We start from the raw sequence: 26938 nt of genomic DNA, 5'->3' as shown, positions 1-26938 counted from the left end.
AAGGTGCTTGTTTGCATTTCAGTCATTTATTGTTAAGAATCCACCCTTCTTGTGAAGTGTGGAGTATAAACAAGAATGGGACATGCGTGGAGAAGTTTAAATGTAGGACATGCCTTAATTCCATAAAAGACTTAACAATTCCTTTCTCCATGATGACATGAGATAAAGGTTTCCTCATGCCTTCATAGACCTGTTCCTTTAAACTAAATAATGTCAAGAGGGGGCCCTCACCAGAGGGGCACTCTGAGTGTAATTTCATCTTTTTAGCTCAGCTGAGTTAGCTTAGCTGGGCTGTAAGACCCCAGGTGCTGGTTAATATGCAGGTTAATAGTCAAATCTTGCTTCCTCGGGTGGCTTGTGGCTCTTAAGCATGGATTCAGTATTTGGCAACATCTAGGGAACTGGTGGGCTGTGCACAGTATGTGGTGAACCAGGATGCTGGTCACTGATTGCTTCAGGCTGCTGCAGCATTATAAGCAGTAAATACCCCTTGTATAACTGAGACATTCAGTTCCAGTCTGGACAAAATAATTACTGCTGCTGGAAATAAAGCACCCTGTATGGAGGTGGTTCAGGTGACTCAAGTGACCTGAGTTGGTTGATTTGTGATGAACCAGGCTGATCCTGCTCTTGTGTTCTGGGAGGTCCCAAAACTTTTTCTCTGAATGGGCTGACGGCTGGTAAAGAGGTGGCCAAATATGAAGGATAATTATCTTTAGACAGAAATATTTTACTTCTGGGGTACCTGCAAGTATACGAGACTTCAGTGCTCATGCTTGTGAAAGGAACCAAGCAGTCCAGCGAGAACCCTCAGGCTGTAACTGGTACTTACCTTCTTCAGAAATCCCAAAGGTTTATCTACACAGTTTGGGTTTAGGGGTTAGATAAGACATTATTTTCCTACAAATTTTATTCCTGTTTCTCCTGGGTTTTGACTGCTTCTGTATGCAGGGTGCTGCTAACTGGTATTGCTGGGTGTGGGAATCTGCATAGGTGATGCTGCAAAAAATTGGCACTTGAAAAATTTTTCCTGTGTTGGGTAAACTCTGTTTCAGGCAAGTAGTAAAAATCCATGTAAGTTTTAAGGTTTGTGAGCTTAAACTTTAGGGTGAATTGTATATTCTAGAACTGAAATAAAATAGGAACCGTTCATCTTAACATGAATGATTTTCTTTACTATTTGACACAGTGTTTAACAAAGCAGAAGTACAGTGGTGTAACGGAGTCTGTGGTTCTCTCTGGAAACTTGTGCTTGAGCATGAAAAGAGGCAGCTTGTTTGTTTCTAGGAGCTGTCATTATATTACTATTACTATGCTTTACCACTTGCAATTTAGGAATAAAGTGTAAATGTCGTGTATGAAAGGAAGTAGCAGTCTATAGGGTAGACAGACCAGTGCAAGGGGGAAGAAACTGCTTTCTAATTTGTCCATTTAAATTATCAATACAGTGATATTTCAGGGTCACAGATGTATAAAATGGCTGTGCCAGCCAGACTTGCCATAGGCAGAGGAGAGACTTTGAGTTGTTTAGAAAATGATTCCTTATGTTAAGGGAGTGTTGTTTTCTTTTTATTTTTTGATTTGTTGACTCCTTTCAAGTCGTGCATAGAGGCAAGTGTGCCAGTGTGAAACCAGACATCTATATAGACGGAAATTAGTTGTGGTTAACCTGTGAGACTGGGATGGAAGTTTTCTTTGCATTTGCATCGATTTGAGATTTGTTGTGGCTGTTCAGATCTGTGGTGCTTAGTTTCATAAATGACAACATTTGCTGTTGATGTTGCCTGAGTTAATGATTTCTGTGTCTCTTCTGAATGAGGAAGGGTGGTAGGACAGCAGCAGTGCTCATCACCTTGTCTGAATCTTGTTCTACATCAGCTACTCTTAAGTTGGCAGAACGACCTGTTAGAAGATGTGACTGCTAAGGAAAGACTTTGATTTTTTCCCGATCCCAGGAGTGTGAAAATGGCTAAGGCAGGCTTTCTCTGCAACTTCTGCATGGCAACCTCTTTGTATTTTGATGTCTCCAATTACATTTAGGTCAGTATTTGTTTTGTGAAGTCTGTGGTGGCTATATACAGAGTAAGACGTTTAACTGGGTTGTGATTGATGTTTGTATTCTTTGTGGTAAATGTGAATGATTCTGCTTGGCTTAACTGTCTTTAGGGCTAAGTTAAATTATATTACCTTGCATTTGCTGTAGCGTAAAAGCAGCATGGGGGCTGTTACTGTGACTCAGCTGGTGTCTTAGAACTTGTTAAGCAGCAGTAATTTGATGGAGAGTCTGAGTCCTGAGGCAAATTCATTTTTTACTTGACAGACTTTGCCCTTGAACCAGAGGAAATCTTTTGCCTGCCTGTAAATGTTTATTCACAGCTTCACCGCCTATTACCAAGTTCTGAACTTCGATTTAAACCAAGCGAATAAGCTTAAAATTAGCCTACCCTTAGCCTTTTGTTTAGCTCTTTTTGCAGGTAAGGTGGTCTTGGGGTTAGAGTCAAGAGGTGTAAGAGATATATTAGAGGGACTGCTAGAATTCAGAACAGATGAGTAGAGATTTTACTGGTCTATCACACTGCGCTTTTCCACTTCTGATTTCCTCAGTGATCCTGGCTGATCTTTTGAGTAAGTAGCTTTATGTGGGGAGACTGATTTATTTAATCATTCTTTCATGGATGTAACAGCTGTGGAAGGCTTTTACTGTGCACACAATATATGGGAGGAAGACAAGATGGTTACTGAAGAACTCAAATGACCAGTCATGGCATCAGAGTCAGTAGCTGAGTCCCATTAGGGACCAGCTTTTAGTCATGGCAGGAAATTTTGAATGGCTGGGTGACAGCCTTAGTTTTACCCATGTGCAGACCTGAAGATGGTTGGAAAAGGATGCTGAGCCACAGGGAGAAAGTGAATAGCACCACTGATGAAAGCCAAATAAGAATGGGTTAGGCAGGATTATTTTAAACAGACTTACTAGAACCCAAGTACTTACATTCCTTTAACTGTCCTTTCTCTTTTAAGAGAAAGGGAGAAATACCTTTGTGCTTTTATTTATATTGTAAGCTCATAGGGAAAGATGTATTTTTTTTTCTTTGTAGCACATTAGAGTCCCTGCTTTGCTTGCTCAGGGTTTAACATTGTCTCTGATACATATGAATGTCATATTTAGTAATCTAAAGTCATTAATGACAAAAGGAGTGAAAGTTTCAGCAGTGTCTTGACTCTGCCTTTGTATTCCTCCTCCCTGAACATGGCTGCTGTATTTGCTGTAACTAGTAATGGTGTTTATTTACGAAGAAGCAATGTGGATGAAGTTGCTCAGATCTGTTGTTTTGAAGGAGTTGTGTATGTAGGGTGGAAACAAGCTTTGGGAAAACAGAAGTCGTGCTGACTGTTAATATTTTATAAGCTGTGGCACATTTTGGGCTTTGGAGCCTTTGAGCATTTTGGAGCCTTGAGGCAATGGTTTGCCTAAAATGCAGCTTTTCAGTAGGCAAAGAAGGTCCGAGAGGTGTGTCTCAGGAATTGGAGCTTTTCATTTGTAGATCTGGAATTCAGACTGTGCTTTTATTTGAAGCCATATTGAATATGAACTAGATTCTTTTAGATTGTTATCCAGCCACATGGAAATCATACACTGTACGAAAGTGTCAGTTGAGCAGGCTTAGCGTATTAAACCCTCTCCATTCTAATTTGAAACTGCATTGAAGGGAAGCTGAGATACTAGTATCTACAAATAATTGGGTCAAGTTCTGTATGCTCCTGCATTCACCTCCATTCTCAATGTAGAGAGGTGGAGGCAGAATTTAGCCTAGTGTGATAGTGATTAAATAAAGGAAATCTTATACTCTGATACATCTTCTGGCATCTGCCCTGATTCTGAATTTTCTGCGTGACCTGGAGTCAGCCTCTTCATGCGTATTTTGCCTATTTCCTCTGTGTCAACAAAAAAGCCCCCAACTAATCTATCTCGGTCATACACGAAGAAAGCTGTGCATAGTGTTATTTGAAGTAATCATTATTGAAAACCCATTTTAAAAGTTAGCTAGCAAGCATTTTTTTCACTAAAAGTAAAACATCTCTTGCTGCTCTGAGGTTGTGTCATTAGAGTCAAAACTTTCCATAAGCTGTTACCTACTTCTGGGGTGGGTTGGTTTGGTTTTTGTTTTGTTTTGTTTGTTTTTTTTTTTCCTTGTGTTTTTTATTTATTTGAAGCAAAAGCAAACAGTTTCAAAGTGACCACTGAAGTCACTGATCTTGAGTGTGATTTCAGTGCTTTTTCTACAGTGAGCTTGGGAAATGTAAAATGCTAGCTCTTCAGTTACTGGGATTTTATCCCTGTTGTCTCAAAAGAGAATAAACAAAGTGGTTTTGATTATCGGCAAATCATTGCTTCTTTCTGCTCATATCTACCAAAATGAGTGTGATGTGGGAATAGATATTTCTCACCAACTCTAATGGGTTGCTGATCTAAGCTCTGGTTATAGTTGACTATGCTTACATAGACATTATGAAAGCTGGCACTGTCTGCTGACTTTGTCATTGGCGTAATGTTGCAGAATTATGGTTTGTAAGATCCTGTGTGCACACAGCTTATCAAAGCTAGGCTCTGCTTGCTCACATAGAGTTGAATTGAGGAGGTGGTGGGGCAGACTCCTCTGAGTGCTTGTTTACTTAGGAGTGGGCAGAAACTTTAGCTTTTTTAGTACATCAAGAGAGTGCAAATGCACCCAGTCACTACTGCAGAAATACTGCAGAGCAGAAGTCAGCATCAAGTATCCCTTTTCCTTGCTAACAGCTGCAGTGGATGCTCTGGAGAGCATGGATCCAACTCTTTAACCTTGTAGCAGTTGTCCCAGGAGTTCCTGAAGTTATTGCCTGGCATGTTTTCTGTCAGAAGTGTCTCAAACCACTTTTTGGTAACCATATCTAGAGCGTGGCCTTGGTCATAAAATTCAACTTTGAATTATTTTTAAATAAACATAATTTGTCTGTACACTTTGCTTGTACGTGTGCCTTCACTGTCTGTAGCAATATGCATCTTTATGAAGATGAAGCATTTATTTATGGTGCACATTCCTGGTCGTCATACTGTTCATACTTGTGGTAGTAGCTTATAATCTTTCTCGAGATGCGCGTTGGCTGTGGAGTCACTGCCTATTGCTCCCTAGTTTTCCTTTCATGATTGTTCTTTCGTCTCAGCCACCTGCAGTTTTAGACACTGTTATCTCATGGTTATTGCCCCATGGAATGTTTCACAGTATTTCAAATAGTTATCTAATTAAAGTAAATTAAGCATCAGGCCAGGCATTCTGGGTGGGAGTCATTGATGTGTAGTGTATGTAACACCAGACAGTTTTTGCAGCTGTAGTATCTGTGTTCTTGCATTTGCTTTTAACCACGCAGTTGAACGCCTTTGGACAGAAGCCCTGGCTCCTATTTTCTGTGGCTGTATAGGAGACATAGGCTGACACCCTTGTTTTTTCCTTCAATATTCAGGAATAACTGCATATGTTGTGTTTCTTGGCTTGGAGGGGGATGCTTGGAAAGTTTAGGATTTCAAAGCATCTCATAGGAGGGTTATCCTCTGGCGAACGCAAAGCACTGGGCAACATGTTGCCCCTGTTATGATTGTAAATACACCTAAATGAAGGTTTCAGACAGGCCTGGTGCTACAGCTTCCCTAGATCCCTCCAAACACATCTTACTAGCTTAACTTCACCGACCCAGCTTCCCCGAGATCTGTCCTGAAAGGAAACAAGGCTGCGGTTTGGCATTTTTATCTCCTTGTAGGTACTTAGAGAGCTTTCTGATGCAGGAGTTATCTGCAGTAGCAGGCTTTGCATTGGGAAGGATGTTTTGTGGTGTCTGGAAGTGGGATCTCCTGTAGCATTTCTGCCCTGTAAATGTGCTGTGTGCAACTTGAAGCAGTAAATGCTTTTGGCTGTTTTGTAACAATGCTTTCTCCTAAAAATGTCAGGATGCTCTTTCCTTCCTCATACAGCTCTGCATGCTAGCTGTCCATGCGTTATACCTTGGTGTATTTACATGAGTAGGAAATGAGCTGCCCTTCAGGATGCAGTAAGTGATAGCAATATAAAATGCAATTTCCTGTTGCTGACAGCAATGTGTGTTAGGGCAGTCAGCATCTAGGTGAGCTACACTTGTGATAATTACCTGAGTAGGCAGAGGGATTTGTCCAGGGAATGCCAGCTGGGAGTGTGGGCTGGAGAAGTCTCTTCCTATGATGTCATGGCAACAGATGGTGCTAATAGCTGGAAACCTAAACCTGGTCTGTGGGGCTGGAGGTACCTGTTCCATTTGCACACAGCGCTCCTGTCTTTTGCACGTAAAAAGCATCTGTCTATTTAAGGGCTGCAGATTCCTAATGTGCCTGTTAATTCACTTTATATGGGATATATGCAGTCCAGAAAAGACAAAACTTTATCTATCAATTCTGCAGGTATCTTGCTTCTTCATGCGGGTTTTGGCAAATAAACCCCAAGACGCTGCCAGCAGGTGTCTCCCTGGGAGCTCAGTTTAGCACTGTCTTGAGTAGCACGTTCCCTGTAGCATTGCTGGGTACCAGCCCTGTGAAATACAGGGAACTCAATTTCAGGTGTGGTTGTGAGCTTCAAGCAACCTGTCAAGGATAGCTGAATTAAAACATCTTTTTCTAATACCTTGTGATGTGATTTTTATTTTTTTCCCTGAGGCATTTTGCAGATGCCCTTTTTTTTGATAGGGCATAAACCAGTTTTGAAGCTAATATTTGGAAGATAAGAAAATATTTTGGACACTACTTGCTACCTTAGTAGGATGGATTAAAAAATGAGGCAGAAAAAAGCTGTGTATTTAGGAATGGAGCTGAATCCAGATTCTGCCAATGCCCCGAAGTCTTCACACCCGTTTTGCCATTTGAATTTCTGACAGGGCAGGGCTCATTGCAAATGCAGAGGGTCCAGGCTGCTGCCATAAGTTTTCCAGTGAGTGCAGAGATCTGGCTAGAACTGTGGAGGTAAGGACAGGGAGGGAAAAGGTTCATTACTTGCTCTTCATCCTGATGCATTCCTGACACATGTGTGTGTGGAGAGGGTGCCTGAGGGAGCTCCTTGTGCTTCAGCAGAATTGAGTTTTGCTGTCTTGTGAACAAAGGCAGAAGAATTAGCTTTCTTCTGTATAACTATTTGCCTCAGTAATTAAACTTTAGTAAGGCTAAGGAGAGACATTGGCACTGTGCAGTACACAGGATTAATATTAAAATGGAAACCAGTGTGCTTTACCTGCTGTTCAGGAATGAAGGAATTTCTTGCAGCTATACCAGTCCTGCAATAAGGCCGCTAATTCCTGTAGTTCTGGGAAAGAGTATTTTCTGACTCTAAAAGATCCCGCTGGTCCACCCTGTATAAATAGCCTTTCTCATTGACAGGTGTATCTCTAGGGCTCGGGGTATATAACCCACTTTGTGTTTTTATCTGTGAAGATTATGATAATGAGAGCACTGTGAGGAGGGAATAGTGTCTGTGCTTGGGGCTGCTGCTGGCATGCTTCTACGCAGTGCAATTCAAAGGGTGTTTTCAGGGGCCCAGAACAAAAGAGGGATAGCACCCCCAGCCAGCAGGGAATGCTGTGGCACTGAAACACAGAAATAACACCCTGTTGTAGAGTGTTTAATAAACTCTGAAATAGTTGATGTGTTTGTGGAAGGCTGCATTGGGAGATAATTGCATGGATGGCCTGGCTATGAATGGAGAGCAGGTGCCCTGCAAGGCCTAATAACGAACCTCTGGGTGACTGGACGGTAAGTGTGGGGTAGGGAAAAGGTGGTTTTGCTCTTTAAATTGCAACCTTAAGTATGTGGGCTTTTTCTGAGGTGTGCATTGTGGATTTCCTGATGATCTTGAGGTCTGGGGAAAGCTGTATGGCTGGCTGGAAAGGGCACTGTGGGAATATTGTGTTTCCAAGGATGACCTTGAGGACAAAAGATCCTTATCTCTTACTTATTTATCCCCCCCCCCCCCCCCCATGTCTGTGTCTATCTCATTTTTTACTTATTTTTTTAATCAGGGTGAGGTGAAGGCTGTGTCTGTGCAGTTCCTAGTACGTAGGGGTTGATTCTTGTTTAGGTGCCTGTATGAGCTGTTCTAAAGTAATTAATGAAACTAAGAAATCCTGGATACTTTTATGGTTGGATACTTTTATGGATTTATCTCAGTTTTTGGTGCTTTTGTGAATTCTTTTTGCTTTTTGAGCTGTAGCTCTGCAAGGCGGTGTCATAGCAATAGGAGACAATGAAATAACCATTTATTTCACAAAGCTTGTGGGAATGTGAAGCCTTTGTATTGCCTCTTTTCTGAATCTACTTAAAGCTAATGGAAACTTTCATATTGCTGGAAACTGTCTGAACAACAGCTTCACTAACTGAAAATTTTCCGTTTCCAGGTGTGTCAATTTCATGAATAGAAGTTTCTGAAAAGCAGTTTGCTGAGTTCCAAATAGTACTAATGCATGTACATGCATGCTGTGGCTTGTTAATATGATGGCATTAATATTGCCAACCTTATAGTTTTAAAATCATGTTTTGAAGCAAACAGGCTAATAAATATTGAATCCTTTTTGTCTCTTGTTTACAAGTCTTTAAGGTTCTTGTTCTCAAGCTTTCCCAAAGTCATTGTGGATCAATTTTAATTGGAGCCACCTGATTCCAGGGTTGAAAATTATAATACCCCTCAGAAAAGTAACTTCAATCAGTCAGTAGTTGTATGATTCCAGATTAGTCTTCTACAGAAAGATTTTGGCTGACTTACTAGGCCGGTCCTTGGGAGCAGATTTTGAATGTTGCCAAGGCCATTGCTTATTCTCTCAGGTGAAAGTTGGAATTTACTTTCTGTATATAAATTGTGTCTGCCTAGTTTGGTGTTAGTTCTGATCAGGTCTGGGTGTACCTCCATTTCCTCAGTTAACTTTATCATACTGCAATTGGTTTAATAAATATAGGATTCCTCACTAACAGAAACATGCTTTGTTTATTTATTGCTACTGTTGTTTTTCTGCTTACAGAGGGCTGGCAGGCAGCAGTACTCTGAAATTGCTGTAGCTTCATTAGCTCGTAGACAGAATGAGGCAGCAGCCAGGATGAAGTAAAGGAAGGAAAATTGAAACATTTTGGGTTAAAGAAAAGCATGTGGATATTGAAAAGATTATTAAAGGAAGCATTTGCCCAGTTACCTGGGGTGATATTCTTGGCTTGGGTCTCTTGAGTACCACCTTACCTGTGGCTGATGGCACCTGTATTGCTTATTGTATTTATTATGGTCATAAGTATATTGCCTAGATTTACACAGTAGAAACCTTACTCAGAACTCCTATGCACAATTACACGTGTTCTGGTTCAAACAGGGCTATATATGCGAGACAGGAGGAAAAAGCTGAGGTAATGGTGGTATACATATCCTTGCAGCCACAATCATTGCTGTGGTTGGCTCAGTCTGGTGAGCTCTTGCCGGGATCCCTACAGAGGTCAGGTTTTTGGGGATCCACTTCAAAGCCAGTTTTGAGGAATGATGATGTAGTTCATCAAATAGTGCCTGGAGGCAGCAGCAGGGGTGGGCCGAGACTGGTGGCTGTGTCAGTCTGGGAGAGCTGGACCTTAAGGTGGCACTGGGGGGCTGACCAGGGTCACTGAGCCCAAGTAGATGGCATTTTAAAGGCTCAAAACACTGTGCCTGGTGTAGAGGGTGGGAGAGGAGAGGCTGCAGATGGGGCCAGGTGGGAGCAGCTGGGGAACTGTGGGAGATGGTTGAGCAAGAAACCCTAATGACATGCTGTGCCTGTGTACTTCTTCTTGTGGCTGTGACTCCTTTGGTTTTAAACATGTAATCCTGCAGAGGAGTATATATATGCCCCTTTAGTGGGTTCATAACCTTATTTTCCTGGAGAAACCTACACAATACCTGTTAGGTAGGCAGCCTTGCAGCTAAGCCGTGCGTGGGTTAGGTGTGTGCTGATGGAAAGAAACACATAACCTCAGCTGAAGCGGACTTGCTTGGAGGCTGCTGGGACACCCACATAGGGGAGTGAACTGTGCCTTGTCTCCTTGGGACTCACAGCTGGAGAGGGGGATGCCAGATGCTGGCCCTGGGGAAAGGCATAAGGTGAATTGTCATGGGGGTGTCTGTCTCCAGAACATTGATCAATGCATATGGAGTCATGCCAGGCAAAAAGGACTAAGCAGTAACGTACCCTGTTTACTTTGGCATTGGTGGGTTTGCCAGTGCGTGTTCTCGGCTTTTACAGCAGCTCTCAGATCTTCAGGGAGTTTGGCTTTGACCACCTAGTAGGGGTTAAGCATGGGGCTTCAACAGGGTGAAATGTATGTTAGCTTTAGCAGTTGTATGTCTACTCCTGATGCAGGGCACCATGTGATCAGTGGGAAGGCATGTTCCTCTGATGCCATCCACCTTTTACACCCAAAAGGGAGATACCCCTGAAAGAGATGTAGCTGGTACTTGCAAGTATTCATCTTGCGTACTTCGGCTGCACTGACACTTAGAGGTGGGACATGTGGATGCAGCAGGACCAGAGCAAGTTTAGTACCTTACAGAGTTGGACCTGAAGACTGTAGTGCAGGGCATCTTCATTAGGGACAAGCAGGATCGTAAGCTTTTTTTCCCAGTCTATAGTCACTACTGACTATTTATTTTCTCTAAAGCTTACAGACAAATAGCTAAAAGATATGAATCTGACATCAATTTTTTTTTAAAAGCCAGAAAGCATCTCCTTTCATTGGACAGGAAATACGAGATTCGGTTACTTTACTTTAAAAGGTCCCAGGCTGACAGTTCAGGCAGGGGAAATGCTGGCCCATGTTCACTGTGGTTCCTGAACAGCAGTATGGTCTCTTTTCCCTGTTTTACACCTTGCCCAGACCTGAAGGGGTTACATTTTAAAATGAATAATGACTAAATTTATTCGTCATGGACAAATGATGACAGCTGTTGAGATGCTCCTGTTATCGCTTCCCAGGGGTAAAGTCAGGCTGGTTCCTAGTGCAAGCCAGCCCAGCCAGGCAGACTGAGCTCGTCTTCATCCGGGATTATTTGTCCCAGGTTCCTTTCACTAGCGGGAAATTACTTCCTAGAAGTGAATTGAAGTTTCCTGGGCTGACATGGGTGTTGATGAGAATCCTGCAGAGCTACTGTTGGAGAGAGAGGGCTGAAGCCATAGCTGTTTAAATCCACGTGTGAAGACAGCATGCTTAATGAATACGAGGGGCAGAGATTGATTATGTTCTGGACTGAAAGCTGCAGCGCTCTGTGAAGCACTGTTACATCTGGGCACGCTATGGAAAATATGAAGGAATGTTGAGGAAGCTTATTTGCAGAAGGATATGTACTTGTAAGCAATTTTATTTTCTTCTAAAATAATGTAAAGAAATTGAGAAATGTAAAGCAAATAGTGTTCTCTGTTTCTCTGAGACAGCAGAGCAGTGAGCAGACAAAGGCCTCTTTTATAAGGGCATGTCTCTGACAGAGTGTACGGTATAGCCCTTATAAATGAGCACTGGGGGGGGATGTCTTGGGATGGGAGAACATCTGGTAATTTAATGTTAGAATGTGGCACTGATTTTGCATCACTGCACCTCTGATGAAGTTGAGAGTTACACCCATGATGAATTTACCACCTCGTGATTTGCAGAAAAATATGATCCTAGATCAAATTATTATCGTGAACAGGAGACAATGAATGGGGAGAAAAAAGTCTTTTTAATGATAATGTGTAGTAGCTTGCTTTTCTCTTATTTTCTGTACTCCCATGTTCAGGTTTCTTTCTGTTCTTTGTTTCTCTTTCTGTCCTGCACACGTGCTGCTGGAAGACTTGGTGTGCAGTTCTGAATGTGGCGCTGTCATTCTGCACTGCTCAGATGAGAAAATGCTGCTTGGTTATTGAAGGGATATTCTGATTTGATAAATATGTAATGCTTAGTTTGTGGACTTAATGAACAGGAACATGTGATTGTAATTCAAACATACACAGAACTGTGGGCTGGCTGGTTTTTTTTTGAGTGGTGTTTGGTGGGTTTTTTTCTCATTCTGATGCTTAAAAAAGCTTGTTTTAAATGAAAAGTTTAATTAGTAAAATGCTACAGGGGTGTGATCCTTTTAATACCTGTTTTTATAATTTTTAAAATCTATGAAATAGCAAACCACACCCTCTTCTTTCAGAGGGGTGAGGCTTTAAAAATGTAAATACCAAGAGGAAGCAAATTGACTAAGACTAGATAGCTTGAAAAGCAGCTGATGGAGACTTTAATTACCAGATGAAAGTAGTTTTGAAGTAGAAAAGCATCTTTTGTTTTGAATATGATTGACCTTCTCTTGACTGGTAAAATATATATATGTGACAATCATTTGCTTAGTATCTGTATAGGAGCTTTTGAAATAAATGCAGTTGGGGCAAATTTTACCAAGAAGTTTTTGTATTCAGAGTCTGTGCAAGCCTTTCTGCATCACTTCCTAGAGGCTTCAAAGGTTGTATGTTTTAAAGTTTATATTGATCTGCCATGACCTTCTATGCAATTCTTGCCAAATAATATTTTGAAGTAATTGTTGTTTGAACTAGACTCTATCTTTGAGGGGATCAACAACAACAACAAAAAGCAAACAAATCAGTCTTACTTGTAAAGAACTGGCAGTGGTAGGATTTGCGGGGTAACATACCTCCTAGCCTTGCAGACAGTCAGTCCTGTGATTATTGCAAAAAATGAAGGGGAGAAGGGGAGGAAAAAACTAAGGTAATTCAGAATTTAATTTGTTTTTAAGCTCCAGTTCGTGGCCTTGTTGTATATTTTTCTATTAGGTGAGAAACAATATTAATAAATCACACTAGAAAAGGGTAATAAATCTTGAGTTGCTGCATTAACACAGAATATAATCAAGCAACTTGTAAAGAATCTGGTCAGGCTAAACAGTCTCCTGCAGTGAATTTTCATTTAATTGAATTACAAATGTATTTCCCAATCCTTTAATCATTCTCATGAACTCTTTTCGAATTATTTTTGAATTACATGTGTCAGAACAGGACCAGCGTCAGTAGGGAGGTTGCATGTTCTCCGTGGCTGACCTAGGGCTACTACAGCACTGTGTTAAAGAGAGCCCACATCCTAATTGTGGCTTATGTTCTCAGCTGTGTGACCTTAAATTCTTTGATGTTAAAGTTCATATGTTCACTTTTGTCCTGTTCACTTTTGAACAGTCCCAAATCACCTGTTGTTATAATACCCCTTTCCTTGTGATGTTACTTTTATCTTTTTTTTCCTAGCCCTTTCCCATATTCTAAGATTTCCTGAACATTAAAATTAAGGGGAGAGAGATCCTTGTCCTCCTTTCTTAAGGTGTTGTATGCTGCTGTCTAGCCACCATTTCTGTGCTGTGATTGGATTGTTGGCATTATGTGCAGGGGTGCATATTAGAAATGTGGTGTTCAGGTTTTTAGATGTTGTGGTGGTTTTCCTGTGTTCAGCTGCTAATAAGCCAATACCACTTCAGGCAAGGAAAACTCCTTAAGACTATTGGGCTGAGGACAACACAGGCTTTGCTTGCTGTTCTTTTGCCTTCCCTAGGATATGTCTATACTGTTACCAGTTTATTTCTTCCTTTTGGAAAACTCAACCTGTATTGAAAATCATTAATTAGTGTCTAACTAGGAGCCTTTATTTGTTACTAGATGTTCCCAGGTGCTGCTTTCCTGAATAGGGATGGATTAAAGCCCCTGGTTTGAGTTTTTACCAAGAGAAATTTTGCAAAGGAAATGTTCCTGAACTGGTGGAGAGTGGGTGCATACATTGGACTGTCGGGGAGGGATGGACATGAAGCAGGTCTCAAATCTTGAATGAACATTAGTGTGGAGAAGCTAAGTGATGGGGACTGAGGTGGCTTTCTGGCCTCAATAAATGCGCACCATCTATACCATCTGTCCAAACACATTGTCACCTTTCAACCTAGGGCTGGTTTCTAAAGTGGATTAGCTAATCTGTGTAAAACTGCAATATAAGCACTCCTTTGGAATTGAAGTGACCTTCACTAAGAATCAAAGTGACTGTAATTCATTTTAAGATAATTTACGTTCATGTTTAGAGCTAGAGGCCACAGTTCACTTTGGATGTACACAGAAGGTTCAGTAAGTTTTAATACACCTTGTATTTGTTTTTATGAATTTGAGGTAACTTTATTTACGTGTAAAGAATCTCTGATGATCATTTAAAAGAATAGAGTGGATTTATAGCTCTGGATATGTTCTGTGATAAATGGTCTGTAGTTTATCAAAAGCATGGGTGTTGCCATGCATTTTTTGTGGGTTATCCTGTTTCTTCAGTATGGTGCAGGCTGTTATCAGGGTGTGACAGGGCAGCCTGTGCTGTCTGATCCCTCCAAACATTGATCTTGGATTTTGGCTTTGATCATAGTCTTGGTTTTGCTACAGCCCATGGCAAAATAGCTCTCAGACATAAACATCAGAGATACAGACTGTACACACCCCAAGTATTATCTGCGGCTTGCATCTTTCGGCTGTGGATTTGAATTTTATTCTTTTTATCTAATGTACTCATTAAAAAAGCTTATACAGTGGCTTCAGTAGCAAGGATTGGGTTCAGTGGCCTGGGGTCATTTATGAATAACCATTTCTAGTGTCAGAGCAGATCTGAACATGCAGCGGGTTTGCTGTTGCATGGGCATGTTTTTTGGGATGCCTCTTTGCTTCATCAGATTTACAGCTGAGTGTGCTTTTTTTGGCAGATAAAATTTTCGATGATGAAGACTCCATGGATGGGAACAGACCTTCCTCAGCTAGCTCCTCTACATCTTCAAAGGCCCCTGCAAACTCACGCAGAGTTGGGATGGGGACTACCCGCAGACTTGGGTCTGCAGCTCTGGGCTCCAAGTCCTCAAGTAAGCTGATAGCATATATAAATTGACCTGTATATGAAGTATTTATAGTGCTCATGCTTGAGCTTATGCAGGGACTTCCAGACTGGCCCCCAGGATCCAATAACAAATTCTTCTCTGTGAAATCATCATGTATGTTGTCTGCATGCCATGGCTGAATTTTGGTAAGATGAATCCCCAAGCAGTCTCCACATCCCTATAATGTACTTTTCATTCCTGTAAAGTTGGACCTGTGCAGTAGGGCACTGAGGGCTATGAGTAAATCACGTTGATGTTGCCGTGTGTAGATTTTTGCCTTTGTAGCTGCACTCTTCAGCTGAACTGAGGCTGTTTATGATTGCATGCTAAACTTCAGCCCATGCAATCTAAAATTAGTCTTTCTAGTCTAATCTAAAATTGGCTTTCTTCTAAGACCTTTGGGCATTGCTCATAATGAAGGTGCAGAAAGAAAACTGAGCAGTAATTCTGAATGTGAGCAATAATTCCATATGTGTTTATAATTCTACATGTGACCTAGAGAAATGGGGAAAGTTCTCTGTATCAGGTAGTCTCCAATCTGATTAATATTCCAGAGACTTTTTATCTTCCTTATCATTTGTCTGTTTGTGCACCTGTCAGATCTGCACCTTCATCTATTGTAGATAAGATTAAATTCTTTAAAATAAAATCTTCTGTATAATTAAAGTAAATATTCCCTTTTATCTTTCATGCTGTGTCCCCTGTTGAGTGACTACTGTAATGACTTCCCTAATGTGCCCTCTGTGCCTAGGACTTGAAGGATGCTGTGATTGTCTAGTCTGTGCCTGGCATTGAATTTCCCTGTCTCTGCTTTCATTACATCTGCAGCACTCTGAGGCCTGCATGGATGATGAATTTTCTCGTTAATAAGTGCCTTGATAGCTGATGGTTTCTTAATTGATTCTATTGTTAAAAAGATAGAAAAAGCGTTTTCATTTGTATGTCAGCAGCCAAAGAGGGAGCAGGTGCTGTGGATGAAGAAGACTTTATTAAAGCATTTGAAGATGTCCCAACAGTTCAGGTAAGTAGAATTACATGTTAAAACACACAGTACTAAAAAGCTGAAGATATATACAGGTTCTAGTCTTAATCATTGACAAATTGTGCTTCATTGTAATGGCAAATCTTTAAGGGGAAGGCAAGTTAGAAGTTGGAGGGAGGTAAGCTTTAAATGGTGGTATCTGCCAATAGTTTGTGTGAAAGCCTCAGAAGTGGGAATGGGAGTGGAAAGGTTGTGATAAGAGGTATCACAGGAGTACATATGGGGCTGGAAGTGGCTGTGTGCTGCACAGTGCAGGCTGGTCAAACAAAAACTTAAGTCAACAGAAGCCTCTCTACGTTTCATCTGTACCATCTGGGAACTGAAGGCAATAAAGGTGACCTGTGTTTCCAGGATTGCTGCTGCTGTGAGTGTGACAACTGAAGGAAATGGATTTAGCAGAGCCATGTCACGTATCTCCTCTCTTTCACCAGAACTTTATTTATGGGGGACAGCTGAACAGCACATGTATCCACTCGTGATCTTCTGTAGGTCTTTACTAACACAGCCACTAGTAGCTGCAGGAGTGCTGTTTAAAATTGTGGAAATATGGTGAAATAATAAAATATGATCCTTTAATCATCTTGTCATTTAGTAATTTTTGATTGCAAGGTTAGCACATGACACTTAAGCAGGGAGGCACAAAAGGCATAAGAACGTAGTTGTGAAGTGATCTGATTTTTTGGAGTGAATCTTGCATTATGGTGCTACTCTGTATTTAAATTTGCAGATTTATTCCAGCCGTGATCTTGAGGAATCCATAAACAAAATAAGAGAGATACTATCAGATGATAAGCATGACTGGGAACAGAGAGTTTCTGCAGTAAGTAGTGAACTTCATGTGTGAACTCTATTAATATAAGATTTTTCTGCACTGAGCTTAATCCTGTGAAGAGGGTACTGGGAAAACCAGAGTATGTCTAGAACATAGTTTAAGTGGTGAACATCTGTTAATGTTACCCCACGCTTGGGGTAAATGTTTCCTTATGAGACTGGATTTAAACCTTATATATGTGAAGGAAAATGCTATTTTGGTATATGAGAATCTGTTGAGATAGGATCAGGTTGAACTGGAAGTCAGACAGCAAATCCAAATGTAGAACTAGAAATTTGCTATGTCAGAAGTTATATTTAGACTATCTTTAAACTTCCTGATGAGGCAGAAAATCACTTTACTTATAGAGAGATAATTTATACTTTTGCAAAAGAAGGTGTAAAATAATTCTGAAAGAATTTACACACTTAAGTTTTGAATAAATAAATATGACTGTGGGAAATGTGGAAGTGGAAAATCAGATCTGTTGTATGCATGCCAAGACTGTTTTATTTACTGAGGTGAGCTCTGTTGTCATGATATATATAGATGCGTGATCTTGCCTCCACCAAAAACTTTCATCACTGGTGTAACAACTTTGACATGTCTGTCAAATTCTGTATTATGGATCTGAGTGGCAAATTGTGCTGATTCAGCTTACTTCAGGTTGTTTTATTTTGTGGTTTTTTTTTTTTGTTCTTTGTAACAGTGAACTTAAATGGAGCCACTGTACAGATGCATCAGCATACATGAGGGTCTGTGAAGGTGTCCAGAAGAATGTGTATAGGATGATATGGTGGTCCCTGTAATATTAATAGAAAATTTCCCATTTTGATGGGGTCAGGGTTCCACTTCTAATACAATCAGATAATAAATTTAATGAAGTCAGTGAGCATCTTCTAGATATGTCAGTATTACTCAAATCTGAATATGAACCATGCCCTTTAAGTCTAGTAATCTTTTTAATACAATAGTCAACTGTAAGAGGACCTAAGCTTTAGAAGCTGCTGTAAATAGTTGGTTTCTGAGGGAAGTAGAGGAGAACCTTTAAGATATATTTTGGCTTAAAAAGTAATGGTTGGGTTATTAACTATCAGTTTGAGCAGCTATATACAACAGTTACGGATTTCTGTAATAGCTGGTTGTTTACATTATCATACTTTGTACCTTAACCTATGAGTTGAATATAAGATCTGAAATAATAGAATTGCTTGGACTTTAAAAACAATTGTACAAAGGATCCTGGAAACCAAGTATCAGCCCTGAACATAACTGATCTTGTATTTATTGCTCATTAAAAGTCACTGCTTTCTTTTATGGTGCTAACAGTTGAAAAAGATACGCTCCTTACTTTTGGCTGGAGCTGCAGAATATGATAACTTCTTCCAACACTTAAGACTTCTGGACGGAGCATTTAAATTATCCGCTAAAGACCTGCGGTCTCAAGTAGTACGAGAGGCTTGTATCACGTTGGGGTGAGTTTACTTTCTAAATACACTTGAGCTGTGATGTATCAAAAAGGAACAGGCACTGGTTAAAACACATTTAGGATGTAACGTGGGCAGCTAGTCTACATGGTTATAGGTAGAACATGCTTTTGCTACAGCTGTTTAATACCGCATCCATGTAGGCCACTAATTGTAGTTCTGTCAGACTTTGTTCCCGAGTTTTAAACGATGCTGAGTTGAAGCATGCTGAAAGAATGAGCAAGCCAGGCGTTCATGCGCTGAGTAGGGAAGGACTGAACAATAAGGTTGAAAATGCCTGTTTTGTTCTGTCTTGGGCTGAGCTGCTTAGGTTTGATAGTTTATCCTTTGTGAAATGCTTCAAGAAGAAGGGTGCCACAGTGTTTTTTACAGTTTTTTTTTTAAATTTATGTATCCTTAAGCAAAATAGGCAGATTCAGAGGAACTGTAACATAAACTAACAAGTTCAGAATAATACATTCTTTCGGCATGATCCCATTTGATAATAAACTTTTAGCTGTGCTAGTTACATTATTTTATGCTGAACTTACTGTTTCTCAGAGTTCAGATGGGTATAGTATAGACATTTGAAAGGAAAGTGAAGAAACTGTTTTTTCAGGCGTGGTGTGTTCTCCCGTTCGGAGTTGGAGAGGAGATGACAGTTACGAAGACTGAGATGTCAGATGTGCTTATGTCAGATTTCTGTAGAACTCACTTAATCCTCAGCATGACTTACCAGCATGACTTCATTCTGTTTTTCAGACATTTATCATCAGTTTTGGGAAACAAGTTTGACCATGGGGCAGAAGCTATCATGCCAACAATTTTTAATCTAATTCCGAATAGTGCCAAAGTCATGGCCACTTCTGGTGTTGTAGCAGTTAGATTAATCATTCGAGTAAGTATACATCAAAAAAGAACAATGTTATTTCCAAATACTGTGGAGTTTGAGGAAATATGAATGTTGATGCAATGAAAATTAGAATAAGTGCCTAATCTACTTATCTGCTTGTGCTGGGTTTGGCTGTCTCAGATGTCATGCAGCTTTGTGTAGATGATGATAGTTAAACCCTGCCATGATAGTATGAAAAATATTTCTTTGCAGAGTATGATATTTGCATCCCCGTAAGAGCTGAGCAAACTTTTTTCTTTGAATGGGCTTTAAACCTGCCTTGCAGGACACACTCATCCTCTTAATTATGCTCTAAAACTCCTCACAGACACTGCATGTTTCCTGAAACCATTAGGTCACAGAAGTAACTTCTGTCTAATGATTCATTGGGGAAGCTGTAGATAGCCTGATAGCTTTCAAGTTGTCACCACTGACAGTTTAGATCCTACTGTGTGACTTCAGCTCCTTGATTCACTGCAGCCTGTCATCATACAAAAAAATAAAATATTGAAGGTATTTAACAAATAATCAAAATATCTTCCTGTATCTTAGTGTTCCTTTACTTAGCAGTTCCTTTTTTAAGAATTGAACAGTATCTGCATGCTGGGTCAGGTCACTGAAAGAGATAGCTTTTTGTTCCATGGAACTGTTGTGTAAAGTTTTTTCCCTGGTTGTTTTTTGTTCTAGCATACACACATCCCTCGATTAATACCCATCATAACCAGTAATTGTACCTCCAAGTCTGTTGCAGTTAGAAGGTAAGCCTTAAGTTTGAATTTACTTTTGTTTTACTGGTAAATAGGTTCACATGTACTTTCTGGTAACATTTATGTATTTGTTTTTATTCATGAAAAGGGTTGATATGCACACCTGAAGCATGCATCTTGCTCTCCCCCATGAATTGGGATCAAATTCAAAGTCAGCTGTCTTGTATAAGTCTCAGTACTGCAGAGAAGTCATTTTTCCACAGATATTTTTATTTTTTTAATTTAAACTGAACTTTGTCGTTATAACATTGTATTATTTTGGCTTTTTTACAGACATGTCCCTGTTCTCTATTACTAGCAGTTACAGTTAAATGTTTTCTTTGAGCCAGTCAGTAGAAGTAGTGTTCTGTGATGGCATCATCTGAATTTGAACTGGATGTGTTAATGGTCTCCTCTGCACTTAAAATCTGAGTATATTTCAGTCCACTCCCTCACTGTGAGACTCTTGCCCAGTCCATGTAGATCAGCTAGTTCTCTTCCACTTAGCCAAAAAATGCTTTGTGATTGCTGAATTTGGTCACAAACCTTGAACAAATAACAGTGGACTTCTGCTTTTGTTTCCTGAAATGAGGAAGGGAGATTAAATATGAAAAGATCCGTCTCCACATGAAGCTAAATGTGAAGTTTCTGTGTGAAGTCTTAACAGGGACGAAGCATAGAAAGCATGAATATTTTGGGCCTGTATCCCATTTAATGAAAAAAGAGGCTTTCTGGATTGTGTTCTATGAATCCCTCTATCCAGAGTTGAGCTGACTCTGGTTACTATTTCAGACTCTATTGGTGGCATTTGATGTTTGTTATCAGGGTCATTACCAAATTCTAATGTCCTAAAAAACTTCGTAACAAAAAACAGCTGTTGTTCAAAGGCAGGCATGGCAGTCAGTGTGTCTCTGTTAACTCTGAGAGCTCAGCATTTCTTCTCTTTCTTCTCTCAGGCGCTGTTTTGAATTTTTAGATTTGCTGTTGCAGGAGTGGCAAACACACTCCCTAGAAAGGTAAGCTCTGAAAACAAACGGGTTAATGATTTCTTGCATATGTCTGGGGGTTAATTCTGGAGAAAGGATAATCTAGGAGGAGAGATTATATCAGGTAGGTCTTGTAGAGATTTTTTGCCACAAAAAAGCATGTACATATGTGCACACACACTATTTGTTCTGGCAGTCAGAGTTCAATGAGTCTATCTCCTATGCCAGCTTTGTAAAACCTGGCTGAGTGAATCTCTCAACTCAACAGATTTTTTTTTTGTGTGTGTGGTTTTTTTGTTTGTTTGTTTGGTTTGTTTTGGGTTTTTTTTTGTCTTTTTTTTTTCCCCTTTCACCCTGAAGTGAGATGATGAAGTGAAGGCTACAGCACATCTGTTGGGAGGTTCTGAGGCTCCTACAGTACTTCAGACTAAAATTAAAAGTAACTGGGGGAAAAGAGACTGGGACACAATTTCCTTAGCCCTAGAATGCACAAGACTATTGAATGTTTAAGAGAGTGGTTTTGCACCCAGGCAGTTTCTGTGGCTAACTAAAGACTGACCTCTGAAGAATGCTGCTTGACTTTTCCTAGTCAGCAGTGTGGGTGAGAGAAAACTGGTTTGTAAGACCAAGTAAGTAAATGAAGGCTCCAAAGGAAATGGGTAGATGTGATGAACTGCTGTTCACAACCAAGGCAAAATCAAATTACTCATTTGTTTATATGATGCATCTTTTTGTACTGCTGGATAATGTTTTCCTTATTTCAGACACATATCAGTGTTAGCTGAAACAATAAAGAAGGGAATTCATGATGCAGACTCTGAAGCCAGGATAGAGGCAAGAAAGTAAGTGGATGCTGTTGTTGGTGTCTTGTCTTCCTCCCCTTCTTTGCCCCTGTTGTGTTGTCAGTGTTATTGCATGTTGGAGATTGAAGTCCAGACAAGTTAGATTCTCTCCTGGCAGTTGATGCCAACTTTGCCTTGGCTTCAGTGGGAGTGTGTACTTCAATGAGACTGCATACTTCAGCAGGAGTTGTCATATGAGGTTGATCACATGGAGCTGTGTTATATACGTATTGCATCTTCTAATAATGTTTCACTGGTTTCACTTTGTTCTTGTAATGTTTTATTGCCATTTTATGTCTGAGCGTGTAACTAAGAGTCTAGAATAGAGAACTTGTAACCTTATCTGTCTTTTTGACATTTGAGCTGCTTGCAGTTAACTGAGATTGCTCCTGTTTAGTACAAAAATATTATTATTTCTGATATTTTTTCTCTTTTTGGCCTGTATGCAAGACCTAGGATGAAGTGATGCTTGGCACAAGTATAAACTGGAAGAGGAGTGGTTGGAGAGTAGCCCTGCAAAAAGGAATCTGGGGGTGCTGGTTGACAGTCCAGTGCTGATTGCAGTGTGCCCTGGCAATCAAGAGGGCAAACTGCATCCTTGGGTATATTAAACACAGCATAACCAGCCAGTCAAGAGACGCAATTATCCAGCTGTATTCAGCATTGGTGTGGCTTTATCTTTAATACTGTATGCAGTTCTGGGCCCCACAATTGAAGGAAGGATGTGGAAGTCCTTGAATTGTGTCCAGAGGAGGGCAACAAGGCTGGTGAAAAGGCTGGAAGCAGTGTCCTGTGAGGAGCAGCTAAGGACTTTGGGCTTCTCTAGTTTGGAGAAAAGGAGGCTCTCTACAGCTTCCTGAGGATGAAAGGTGGAAGAGAGAGGTGCTGATCTTGACTCTCTAGTATCCAGTGGTAGGATGAGAGGGAATAGTTCGAAGCTGTGCCAGGGGAGCTTTTACACTGGATATTTTGAAGCATTTCTTTAACAAGGGGGTGCTTAAACCCTGGAGCAAGCTTCGTGGAGAGGCGGTTGATGCCCCAGGCCTGTCAGTGTGTAAGAGGCATTTGGATGCCCTCAACAACACGCTTTAACTTTTGGTCAGTCCTGAGTTGGTCAGGCAGCTGAACTAGATGATTGTTCTAGGTCACTTCCAGCTGAAATATTCTATTCTATTGTTATTTGCTACTCTTGAAATTAGAGCCCTTGTCCTAGTACATTCCTAACTGGTATCTTAAATTAAGGAAATATTTTATTACACTGCAATAATAATATCTCTTAAATTTCCATTATGTGATTGCACTTATATTAGTATGCTGATATACTAGGATCATGCTCTCCTGGACAGAAAGCTACAGAAATTTTTTTCTTAAGAAAAAGAATGCTGTGAAACATTAAATCAATGAACAATAGATTTTATCAATCTAAATGCTGTATTATAAGCAGAGGTGTTTCACAGCAGGACTGTTTAAAACCCTTTTGAAAGATAATGTGTCCATCACTGAAAAATACAGTAGGCACTGAGACTTCACAGCAGGTGACTAGTTAAGCTGAACAGACCACTAGGGGAATGGCATGAGACTTCAGAAAACTTGCTTATTTCTCTCTTCACGTTTCTTAATTAGCAGTGTGGGTGATTGTAAGACAGAAATTTGTTGCCTTCTAGTGATATCAGAATGCATGTGATTCGTGAGGCACTGAGGACAATTCTTGATTCATTTAACAGTCTTACTCTTAAACTGCCCATTAATTGCCCCCTGAAAAGTGCTGAGAGTCTTCGTCTCCTTTATGATGAGAATGAATGGTGTTTAACCATGAGCCAGGAGTTTTGGACCAGAGAAGAATTCTTCCCTCATTTTAAAATGCTCTTTTATTTTCAGCATGACACTGATTGGAAGTCTATAGGAACATCTATTTCCTTTTCCTTGTTTTTTCCCAAAAAGGCACTCAATAGCCTCAACTCGGTACAGATTTGTCTCTGCAAAATTGTGGGAGAGCTGTTTGTTAAACTTAAGGAAGCAAACAACACCCACTGGTGTTTTCCTGAATCAGGCCCATGTATGTGTGTTCCACTTTTGGCATGTTTTTGAAGTAGCTATTGAGCATCCATCCCATACTAGTATTAGTCTAGTAGGTCTACCATCTCACATGTATGATAGCCAAAGGGATGAGAGTTGCTTCTGTAATAAAGGTTTATTGGGTACTTGTGTTTTTACAACACACCAAATGGTGCATTCCTCTCTTCCTGTTTTCATGTGGTTTGTCTTCTGTGTGCCTGTTAGAATGGGTCAAAGAAAGTGATACTAAGTGTGTCGTAGGGGCGGTAGATGGTTAAAATGACTAGTATAAGGAGCCAATAATGGCAGTAGTGAAAAGGGTTCTAACTCTGCCCGTGTTCTGCTGCCCCCTAAAACATGACAAGGAAATACTCACTGTATTGTGCCTTGTTTCCAGGTGTTATTGGGGTTTCCACAGTCACTTCAGCCGAGAGGCAGAGCATTTGTATCACACCTTGGAATCTTCTTACCAGAAGGCTCTGCAGTCACATTTGAAGAACTCTGACAGCATCGTGTCCTTGCCACAGTCAGATCGCTCTTCCTCCAGCTCCCAGGAGAGTCTCAAGTAAGTCTTTTGGTGTTATTACCTCTCAATTTAAACAACTATGGATAGCTCCATTGAATTGAAGGGAGCTATCACATTGCTATGTTTCATCTGGTTATCATTTGGCCTCAACACTTGTTACTCCAGATTTTTATTTTTTTTTTCTTTTAGCTAGCATTGCATTAAAATCAAAAGCCAGCAAAACCTATTATTGGCTTAAAAAAATAATAAATCAGTATATTGATTCCGTAAATAATTCCAGGTGCACTTAAAACAATGCTTGGATTAAAAATTTGTGTTTAGCATCAATCCTTGAGGTGTAAATCTGCCTCTTTCCACATAAGAGAGAGAGAAAAAAAATAAGACTTAAACTAAACTAGAGTTGTAACTGCAATTCTATGTAATGCTTCTATTGAATGTATGTATTTTAGCTCGCCTTAGAGATACAGTCAACTTGGGACTCCAATGTCTGCAATTTAAGTATAAGACCTATATGAAAAACATCTATCACTTATTGATGTAACTTTTAAAATATACAGAAAGTGTTCTTAAAATCTTCTCTTAGTCAAATAATGTGCATACTAATTCTGTTCTTAGTGCTTTTGTAAATAATTTCATGGTGGTATCATATTTACTCTTAAGCAATAAATTTTGTTAGTCTATTCCAGTATATAAATAACTTCCTATCAGCTCAGTGTGTTTACTGAGTAAATAAATAACACGGTTACTGATGACTGTGAAATACTGGTTTTGTTTTAATAAATATTTATTTATCTTCTAGCCGTCCTTTGTCTGCCAAAAGAAGTCCTACTGGAAGTACTACATCCAGAGGTGAGAACAGGAGCTGAAAACCGTGTTCAGTGTTGCTGATGAAATGTGATGAATTAGAATGAGAATTTCAGACACTATGATGTGCAAAGAACAACTCTGATCACTGCTTACTTCTCAAAATAGCAACTAAGTATGTGAAATTTTTAATTAATTTTGGGTTGTACACCACATTCTGTGCATCAGCTGCTGATATAATGCTTTTGAAAGTTAGGATAACTGTTTTTGCTTGCACCTGAAAGGAAGGCTAAAAAGCCTTGGAAACTGCAGCCAAGATACGTTTAGCTGTGCAATAAACCACCGCTGATGCTAAAACATACGTAGTCTAATAATGTGTTCAGCTTTTCAATGTACTGTCATTTATTCTCTGTGCTTTCAGCATTTTCTGGAGGCGTCATCTGCACACAAGTCCTACAGTGTTAAATTCCGTCTTTTCGCTAATCTGTTCTTACTGTTGGATGGAATATTTCTGTGCAGCTTTCCTGTTCTAAGTAAATGCATACAATAAGTAATAAATTTTAATACAAAATATAATAGACAAAACTTTCTTGGTAAAAGATAACCTGCCTTCTACACCAGACTAAGATCGGGTTCTGGCTGGCTTGTGTATGCAGTACACTCTGAGACCTTTGATTCAAGGAGTTATTGTTGTGTTACCTACTTGATTGTGCATACAAATGCATGTTTGCTTACAGCTGAATAATCAAGCTTCATGCTTAAGAAGGTAAGCATCTGCAAATGATGGGAACAGCAGTCCTCAGGAGAAGATGAGGTGTTGGAAAGGAAATTAGTAGGACCTGGACTGAAGGACTTGCAGGTCTGTTTTGGCCAGCAACTCCCAAGCTGGTGATGGGTACTGTCACTGAACTTTCACATCTAGGTTCTGTTAGAAATTTCTTTATTACTGGCCTGGCAGCCTTTTTGGTCTCAGCATTTAGGCTAGTGGCTGATAAAGTTCTTAGAGGTAGCATCAGGTTAGCATTGAAATATCTTTGCAGGCAGTGTGGGGAAGCCTACATTGCCCTGATAAAGCATTCTTAGGTATTTCAGTACCAGCAGGGAACATTAAAAATGGTACATTAAACTGCTTGCCAGGCTCTTTGAAGCACACAGATAAAAAAAATTAATCTTCTTTATTCTGGATCTCCCACTCCCATCTGCAGCATCTACAGTAAGTACAAAATCTGTGTCAACACCAGGATCTCTGCAGCGATCCCGCAGTGACGTCGATGTGAATGCAGCAGCTAGTGCCAAGTCAAAAGTGACGTCTTCTGGATCATCCACCCCCTTCAGTTCTGCTGCAGCCTTGCCCCCAGGCTCATACGCATCACTAGGTAAATCTACGTGTTCTACTCTTGCAGTTAGCTTTCTTTGCTAGTAGAAAGTGCCTCATAGTTTTATTTGAATATTGAACTCTTAACTAGAAGAATGTATCCCTGAGATAGTTACCAGCTCTCTAGGATCAGTGTGTGATCTCTTGCCCTTTGGGAATAAGGAAAAAATTTGCAACAGAACTGACTTGAAGCAACTTCTTAGGTTTTGAATTGTATAATAGTCTGTGTCTCATCCTTCCTTCCTCCTCATTTCTTCTGGGGAAAAGCAGATCTTACTATGATTCTGAGACGTTGAGGACTGCTCAGTTCCTTTTGACATGTCCCTCTGTCTCTTTTTCTTATCTTCCTTCCCTCCTTTCCTGAAACTGGTTTTCTATTAACTGTTTTATCTTTTGAATAGTACATCTTAGTTGAGTTTGACTGCTTTCT

General features: G+C 40.1%; 1 protein-coding gene across 4 annotated transcripts in view; it reads left to right on the top strand.

The window, feature by feature from the left end:
- CLASP1 (cytoplasmic linker associated protein 1) overlaps positions 1-26938 on the top strand; it is a 173397-nt gene that overhangs the window by 66061 nt on the left and 80398 nt on the right. For all 4 annotated transcript variants that reach the window (XM_057430127.1, XM_057430126.1, XM_057430125.1 and 1 more), the window contains exons 9-19: positions 14796-14948; positions 15911-15984; positions 16733-16825; positions 18146-18291; positions 19045-19180; positions 19862-19932; positions 20877-20936; positions 21671-21748; positions 24201-24368; positions 25129-25178; positions 26339-26509. In XM_057430127.1, coding sequence (XP_057286110.1) covers positions 14796-14948; positions 15911-15984; positions 16733-16825; positions 18146-18291; positions 19045-19180; positions 19862-19932; positions 20877-20936; positions 21671-21748; positions 24201-24368; positions 25129-25178; positions 26339-26509 — 1200 coding nt within the window. The remainder of the gene's footprint in view (positions 1-14795; positions 14949-15910; positions 15985-16732; positions 16826-18145; positions 18292-19044; positions 19181-19861; positions 19933-20876; positions 20937-21670; positions 21749-24200; positions 24369-25128; positions 25179-26338; positions 26510-26938) is intronic.

This window comes from Pezoporus wallicus, unplaced genomic scaffold (assembly GCF_028554395.1).
Source record: "Pezoporus wallicus isolate ANWC-B61680 ecotype Strahan unplaced genomic scaffold, APGP_CSIRO_Pwel_v1 contig_5261, whole genome shotgun sequence".
Taxonomy (NCBI): Eukaryota; Metazoa; Chordata; class Aves; order Psittaciformes; family Psittacidae; genus Pezoporus; species Pezoporus wallicus.
This window is presented reverse-complemented; position numbering and strand designations above follow the sequence as displayed.